The 7,543-nt window shown below is 47.8% G+C and overlaps 1 protein-coding gene across 2 annotated transcripts in view; it reads left to right on the top strand.

Moving 5' to 3' along the window:
* The first annotated feature begins 3,221 nt into the window (after nucleotides 1-3,221).
* The window catches only part of nup160 (nucleoporin 160), a 74,950-nt gene continuing 70,628 nt past the window's right edge, over nucleotides 3,222-7,543 (top strand). For both annotated transcript variants that reach the window (XM_078220367.1, XM_078220366.1), the window contains exons 1-2: nucleotides 3,222-3,326; nucleotides 5,608-5,713. In XM_078220367.1, the coding sequence (XP_078076493.1) occupies nucleotides 3,239-3,326; nucleotides 5,608-5,713 (194 nt within the window). In that variant the 5' untranslated portion in view covers nucleotides 3,222-3,238. The remainder of the gene's footprint in view (nucleotides 3,327-5,607; nucleotides 5,714-7,543) is intronic.

Here is a 7,543-nt window from a genome sequence, read left to right as displayed (position 1 = left end):
ACAATGGTTAGCACTGCTGCTTCACAGCTCCAGGGACCTGGGTTCGATTCCCGGCTTGGGTCACTGTCTGTGTGGAGTTTGCACATTCTCCTCGTGTCTGCGTGGGTTTCCTCCGGGTGCTCCGGTTTCCTCCCACAGTCCAAAGATGTGCAGGTTAGGTTGATTGGCCATGCTAAAATTTGCCCTTAGTGTCCTGAGATGCGTAGGTTAGAGGGATTAGTGGGTAAATATGTAGGGATATGGGGGTAGGGCCTGGGTGGGTTTGTGGTCGGTGCAGACTCGATGGGCTGAATGGCCTCTTTCTGTACTGCAGGGTTCCTATGATATTCTATGAGGAGAGGGTGCAGACTGTAGTGTTACAGTCATAGTTAGGGTGTCGAGAAAGATCAGCTTAATATAAGGTAGGTCCATTAAAAAGTCTGATGGCAGCAGGGAAGATGCTGTTCTTGAGTTGGTTGGTATTTAATTTCAGACTATTGTATCTTTTTCCCAATGGAATAAGATGGAAGAGGATATGTCAGGGGTGCATAATGTCCTTGATTATGCTAGCTGCTTTTCCGAGGCAGCGGGAAGTGTAGACGGAGTCAATGGATGGGAGGCTGGTTTGCGTGATGAACTGTGCTTCATTCACGACCCTTTGTAGTTTTTTGCAGTCTTGGTCAGAGCAGGAGCCATACCAAGCTGTGATACAACCAGAAAGAATGCTTTCTATGGTGCATCTGTAAAAGTTGGTGAGAGTCGTAGCTGACATGCCAAATTTCCTTAGTCTTCTAAGAAAGTAGAGGCGTTGGTGGGCTTTCTTAAGTATAGTGTCGGCTTGGGGGGACCAGGACAGGTTGTTGGTGATCTAGATACCTAGAAATTTGAAGCTCTCGACCGTTTCCACTTTGTCCCCGTTAATGTAGACAGGGACATGTCCTCCACTATTCTTCCTAAAGTCAATGACTATCTCCTTTGTTTTACTGACATTGAGAGATTATTGTCATCACACCATTTCACCAGTTTCTCTATCTCTTTCCTGTACTCTGTCTCGTCATTGTTTGAGATCCGATTCGCTAGTGATGTCATCAGCAAACGTGTAAATGGAGTTGGAGGGGAATTTGGCCATGCAGTCATAAGTGTATAAGGTGTATAGTAAGGGGCTGAGGACACAGCCTTGTCTGGCACCGGTGTTGAGGATAATTATGAAGGAGGTATAGGCCAGACCAAGTAAGCATGGCTGATTTCCTTCCCTAGAGGACATTAGTGAACCAGATGGGTTTTTACAACAATCGACAATGGTTTCATGGTCATCGTTAGACTTTCAATTCTAGATTTTTTTAATTGTATTCACATTTCACCATCTGCCATGGTGGGATTTTAACCCAAGTCCCCAGATCTTGCCCTGGGTCTCTGGATTACTGTCTAGTGACAATACCACTGCTTCCCATTAAGCAGTGGAGCATGCTCAAAGGGCCAAATAACCTACTCTGGCTCTGATTTTGTGAGTTCTTCTATCTTCTCAAATCTCCCACCTATTCCCCTTGGCTTTCTGGAAGACAGATTAATCAATGCTGGTAAAGCGAGACAATTTATAAACCAATTCAGTAAAAGTTAAATACTGCAAATGTTGTAATTGGAAATAACAACAGAAAATACTGGAAAATGCTCCACAGGTCAGGCAACATCTGTGAAGAGAGAGACAGAGTTAATGTTTAAGGTTGGTGACCCTTCATCAGAACTCAGAATTACTGTCAATAACTCTGGGGTTTATTTACAGATAATCTATGAAAAACCCAGAATAATGTTTATAATGAATTTCAATCTATTTCATATCATTCCTTGAAAACCAGCGTGAGTTGGTGGGCAGAACTTACTTCACTAACTGACCAAGAGGTGAAACTAAATGGCATTAAGCTTGAGGAGGTGCTTCTTTCCCACCCTTTGGGCTGAATTTTAAATGCCAAGGGGAAAGAGCACCTCATGCTCTGTACAGACTGCCTTCAGCTTCATCTCCAAGGAAGAGTAGGGAATGGTGTAACAGCTGTCCCATGTCTTCCTCTATTTCCTTGCCTCATTAACTTTCATGAACATAGTTTCCTGCAGTCATTCTGACCCTATAGGGGTCCCTTTAATCAGAGAAGCTTCATCCACAGACTACAGCTCATCCCGCTGCCTTGGAAAAGCAGCCAGCAAAATCAAGGACCCCACACACCCAGGACATTCTCTCTTCCACCTTCTTTCGTCAGGAAAAAGATACAAAAGTCTGAGATCACGTACCAATTGACTGAAGAACGGCTTCTTGCCTGATGCCATCAAACTTTTGAATGGACCTACCTTGTATTAAGTTGATCTTCCTCTACACCCTAGCTATGACTGTAACACTATATTCTGCATCTTCTCCTTTCCTTCTCTCCTATGTACTCTATGTACGGTATGTTTTGTCTGTATAGCGTGCAAGAAACAATACTTTTCACTGTATATCAATACAAACGACAATAATAAATCAAATGAATTAAAAGAAATGAAATGAAATGAGGATAATTCAACCTGCACATTACTTGGGAGATCTAAAAAGCAGGATGTTGAAGCCATCAGGGTTAAAGAGCCACGGCAAACCTCACTGACAGAACTAATGGGCGACTGTTATTGACAATGTATGGGTCTCACATTAAATTCCACCCATTCTGTCAGCTTATCTCTTACCACTGTTGGTGGAAAGTTAAATTATCCTTGAAAACTGAGCAAAGCAGAAATCTGACAGGAATTGCTCGCAGCCACTTTGGATACTAACTGAGATTACACATGATGGTTCTCCACACGCATCCCAGCATGTCCCTGCAGCTGAATATTGGATTTTGATGTACACAAAAGTACCTCTGAACACCGCTGCTTCACAACAAATTAGAAACCAGCCCAGTACACACCAAAAAACTAACCCTGTGATCTCGAACAAATACCACCAGCATCATTATCCCTAATCATTTCTTCTCCAAAGAAGCTTTCCCCTTTCAAAGGGATTTCTTCTGGACCTCCATTCAGAACTGACAGTGTCCCTGGAATCCCGAATTATCTAATCAGAGACCTGAAAGGTGAACCATTCAGAAAGGGAAAGCTGCCCAATTCTGCAGCGTTCTGGAGCGGCCGGAGTCGCTTTAAGGAAATTTCTGTCTTGCAGCTTTAAATCGTCCAAGGCGGGTGTCGCTTTAAATGGTTTGAAGGGCGGGAAAGACTGTCTCCCGGTAGGCTGTGCGGCAAGATGGCGGCGGTTTGTGAGAGAAGCTTGTTGGAGATTAACAACTCAGAGAGAGATTTCACCGTGTGGCGAGAGATCCGAGCGGAGCTGGGTGAGGGTGAGGGAGAGGGAGCGCGCTTGTGGAGATGGTGTGTGGAGCCCGGGGGAAGAGATCCGAGCGGAGCTGGGTGAGGGAGGGAGAGGATGTGTGGTAGGAGGAGGGGAAACAGCGAAAGGAGAGGGGGGGGAGGAGGAGAGCGTGTTTGGGGGGGGGGAGGCGGAGAGCGTGTTTGGGGGGGAGGAGGAGAGCGTGTTTGGGGGGGGGAGGAGAGCGTGTTTGGGGGGGGGAGGAGGAGAGCGTGTTTGGGGGGGAGAGGCGGAGAGCGTGTTTGGGGGGGGGAGGCGGAGAGCGTGTTTGGGGGGGGGGAGGAGGAGAGCGTGTTTGGGGGGGAGGAGGAGAGCGTGTTTGGGGGGGAGGAGGAGAGCGTGTTTGGGGGGGGGGGGAGGAGAGCGTGTTTGGGGGGGGGAGGAGGAGAGCGTGTTTGGGGGGGGGAGGCGGAGAGCGTGTTTGGGGGGGGGAGGCGGAGAGCGTGTTTGGGGGGGAGGAGGAGAGCGTGTTTGGGGGGGGAGGAGGAGAGCGTGTTTGGGGGGGGGAGGAGGAGAGCGTGTTTCGGGGGGGGAGGAGGAGAGCGTGTTTCGGGGGGGGAGGAGGAGAGCGTGTTTGGGGGGGGAGGAGGAGAGCGTGTTTGGGGGGGGAGGAGGAGAGCGTGTTTGGGGGGGGAGGAGGAGAGCGTGTTTGGGGGGGGAGGAGGAGAGCGTGTTTGGGGGGGGGAGGAGGAGAGCGTGTTTGGGGGGGGAGGAGGAGAGCGTGTTTGGGGGGGGGAGGAGGAGAGCGTGTTTGGGGGGGGAGGAGGAGAGCGTGTTTGGGGGGGGAGGAGGAGAGCGTGTTTGGGGGGGGGGGGAGGAGGAGAGCGTGTTTGGGGGGGGGGAGGAGGAGAGCGTGTTTGGGGGGGGGGAGGAGGAGAGCGTGTGTGGGGGGGGGAGGAGGAGAGCGTGTGGGGGGGGGGGGAAGGAGAGCGTGTGTGGGGGGGGGAAGGAGAGCGTGTGTGGGGGGGGAAGCGGAGTGTGTGGGTATGGGGGAAGGAGAGTGTGTGGGAGGGGGGGATGTGTGGTGGGGGGGGGTGGTGTGTGTGTTGGGGGGGGGGTGTGTGTGTGGAGGGGGTGAGGGCAGATGGTGGGTGGTGTTTGGGGAAGTGTGTGTGCACAGTCTCTGTTGCTCCATTGGCTGACACATGGGATTCGTCTCCAGCTCCTGACTCTCCCTGGCAGTCTGTGAAACCAGACTCAACCCCAGAATAGGAAGAGGCCATTCACCCCTTGAGCATGTTTCTGCCATTCATTGTGATCATGTCTAATCTACAACTTAACTCCACGTCTTCGTCTTCACGTTCACCCCAGATCTCTTCATGACTTTGGTTGACAAAGCTTTATTTACTGGATAGCAGCAAAATTCATGAATTCAGCCTCTTTTGCCCCATCAGTGACATCCATCCCAAAGTGACATCTGACTCGATCCAGGAGTTGACCGATCAGCCGCTTTGAAGAATGCTTTTGTGGAATGTATCCTGCTCCGTTCATCCAAAGCACGACTTGAATAATTCACCTTGGATCTGGCCATTCCTCAGTGTGGAGTTACCATTTATAAATTGATCTTACATCAATTGCCTTCTGTGGAAGAGAGTTCCAAACTCCTGCCACCCTTTCTGTTCAAGCCTTTCCTAACTCCACACCTGAAAGGTCTACCTGTAAATTCTTAGACAAAGCTTTCAAATCTTAAACCCAGCCAGCAGAAGAAATAGTTCCTCTGTTGCAGCCCTATCCGTTTCCTTTCATATCCTAAGAACTTTGATCATAAGCACTTCCTAAGCTCCAGGAAATACAACGCAAGTTTGTGGATTTTTGAGCCTCCCAAATGATTTTTCCAGTGATGATACTTTGGAAAAAAAATTTTTTTTACAGGGTGCAGGGAGAAGATGAGGATGGCGACTGAGTGGAGAGCTCTTTCAGAGTGCTGGTCCAGGAAAGTTGGGCTGAATGGACATAGCATTGAGACTTTGGAGAGCTGACACAAACATGTGTACCTCCTGCAGTGTAACATGCTATGAGGGATACTGTAATAAGAAAACTTTTTGAAATATGATGGTGTCCTTTCTGGTTAGAGTAGTTTGGGAGCTGACCTATTAAAGAAATTTAAATATTGTCAGCATTTCCTCCTTGTTTCATATAGCTACCTTGCTGCAAATTGGGACAATTTCTTTTGGAGGATTGTTCCTTTGATCTGAAATTCTGAGTGGAGATTGGATTGAAGACTGACTCTTGTGTCTGTCCTACAGGTGTGAATACTGTTCCAGGAGTGAAATATTCTGATAGTGCCGGTGGATTTTTCTATGAAGACAGTGGGAAGCTGCAGTCTGTCACCAGGAATCGGTTTATACGTTGGTGGGTATTTTCTGCTTCTACCCTTCGCTTGCAGGGGCTTGTGTATGTTATTGCTACACAGGGACTTAATTTGATAAGATGTTGGCAGTTTTGAAGCCTCTGACCAGTGCTGGTTGGTATTCTTTTATGTCTTTGCTGTTACAGTGAAGTACACTGCCTGTTTCATGACAGTGCTCATCTTGCAGTATTGGAGTATAACTTGTTGTATATCAGTGTACCATAATGAAGTTACTCTGTACTTGCTGTCACACTTGTGTATTGAGGGGAACCTGCAACTTGTGGTGTTCCCAAAAATCTTCTAGCCATGTCCATCTAAGTGGTAGAGATCATGGGTTTAAATGGTGATGCTGAAGGAGCCTAGGCGAGTTGCTGCAGTTCATCTTTTGATGGTACACACAGTTGCTATTGTGTGTAATGTTTAAGGAGTTGAATGGTGTGTTGATGAAGTGGGCTGCTTTGTCCTGGATAGTGTTGAGCTGCTTGAGTGTTGCTGGAGCTGCAGTCATCCAGGCAAAGGAGATGCTTGGATTCTCTCTTGTTGGACATAGCCAAGGCCTGGCGCTTCTGTGGCACGAACGTTACTTGTCAAACCAACCAACGTGAATGTTGTCCGTGTCTTCCTTCATGCAGGCACAGACTATGCCTGTGCCTGAGGAGCTGTAAGGAGTACTGGGTGTCACTTGATAGCACTGTCAATGACACCTTCCATCAATTCACTAATGATGGTGAGCCTGTGATCTTGTGGGGTGAGTGAGGGAAAGGTTTTGATCCTGTTGAGTTGGGGGGTGGGTGAGAGATGGGTTGTGTTCAGGGGGTGAGGGACAGGTTGTGATCTTGTTGTGTTCAGGGGGTGAGGGATAGGTTGTGATCCTGTTGTATTGTGGGTGGGATTAGGAACATAGGAATTAGGAGTGGGAGAAGGCAATTTAGCCCTTTGAGCTCGTTCCACCATTTAACATGGTCAAGGCTGATCTTATCCTGGTCTCAACTTCACTTTCCTGCCTGCCCCCAATAGCCCTTTATCCTGCATTTCATCAGAAATATATCTTTCTGGAATATATTTCTTTTTGGAATCTGTTGGTTGATTCTGCCTCCATTGCACTCTGAGGGTTGCAAAATTCACTGCCCAGAGAGAAGCTATTTCTCCTCATCTCAGTTGTGAACCTGCCTCCTCCCACTCTATATCTATGACCTCTTGTTCTAGACTGTCCCACAACGGGGAGCATCTGTTCAAGGTCCACCTTATCAACCCCCCCCCTAGCATTTTATATACCTCGATCAGATGCCCCTCAATCTTCTGAACTCCAGCGAGTAAAGGCCCAAGCTATCCAACCACTGCATATACGGCAGCACTTTCATCCCGGGATCAATCTGGTGAACCTTCTCTGAACTGCCTCTGATGCCACCACATCCTCCCTTCAGTAAGGAGACCGAAACTGGACATAATACTCCAGGTGTGGTCTCACAAATGCCTTCTACAGTCATAACAATACTTTTCAAATCTAGTTCTTTTTGTAATAAATGTCAGGATTCCATTTGCCTTTCTTGTTATATGCTGCACCTGTAGACCGACTGTGATTGAACATAGACACCCAGATCCCTCTGCACTGATGCATTTTGAATCTGTTTCCCGTTTAAATAATAATTTGGCCTTTTATTTTTCTGGCCAAATTGGATAACTTCTTTCTTGGCCACGTTAAACTCCATCTGCCAGATTCTAGCCCGTTAGCCCATCTATATCCATCTGTAAACTTTTTATCTCCTCTTCACTGCTTGCTTTCCCACCTATTTTAGTATCATCCACAACTTTGCTCTGTTGCACTTGGTCCC

The sequence above is a fragment of the Mustelus asterias genome, chromosome 9, assembly GCF_964213995.1.
Source record: "Mustelus asterias chromosome 9, sMusAst1.hap1.1, whole genome shotgun sequence".
In the NCBI taxonomy this organism is placed as follows: Eukaryota; Metazoa; Chordata; class Chondrichthyes; order Carcharhiniformes; family Triakidae; genus Mustelus; species Mustelus asterias.
Note: the sequence above shows the minus strand (reverse complement) of the source record. Positions and strands in the feature narration are given on the sequence as shown.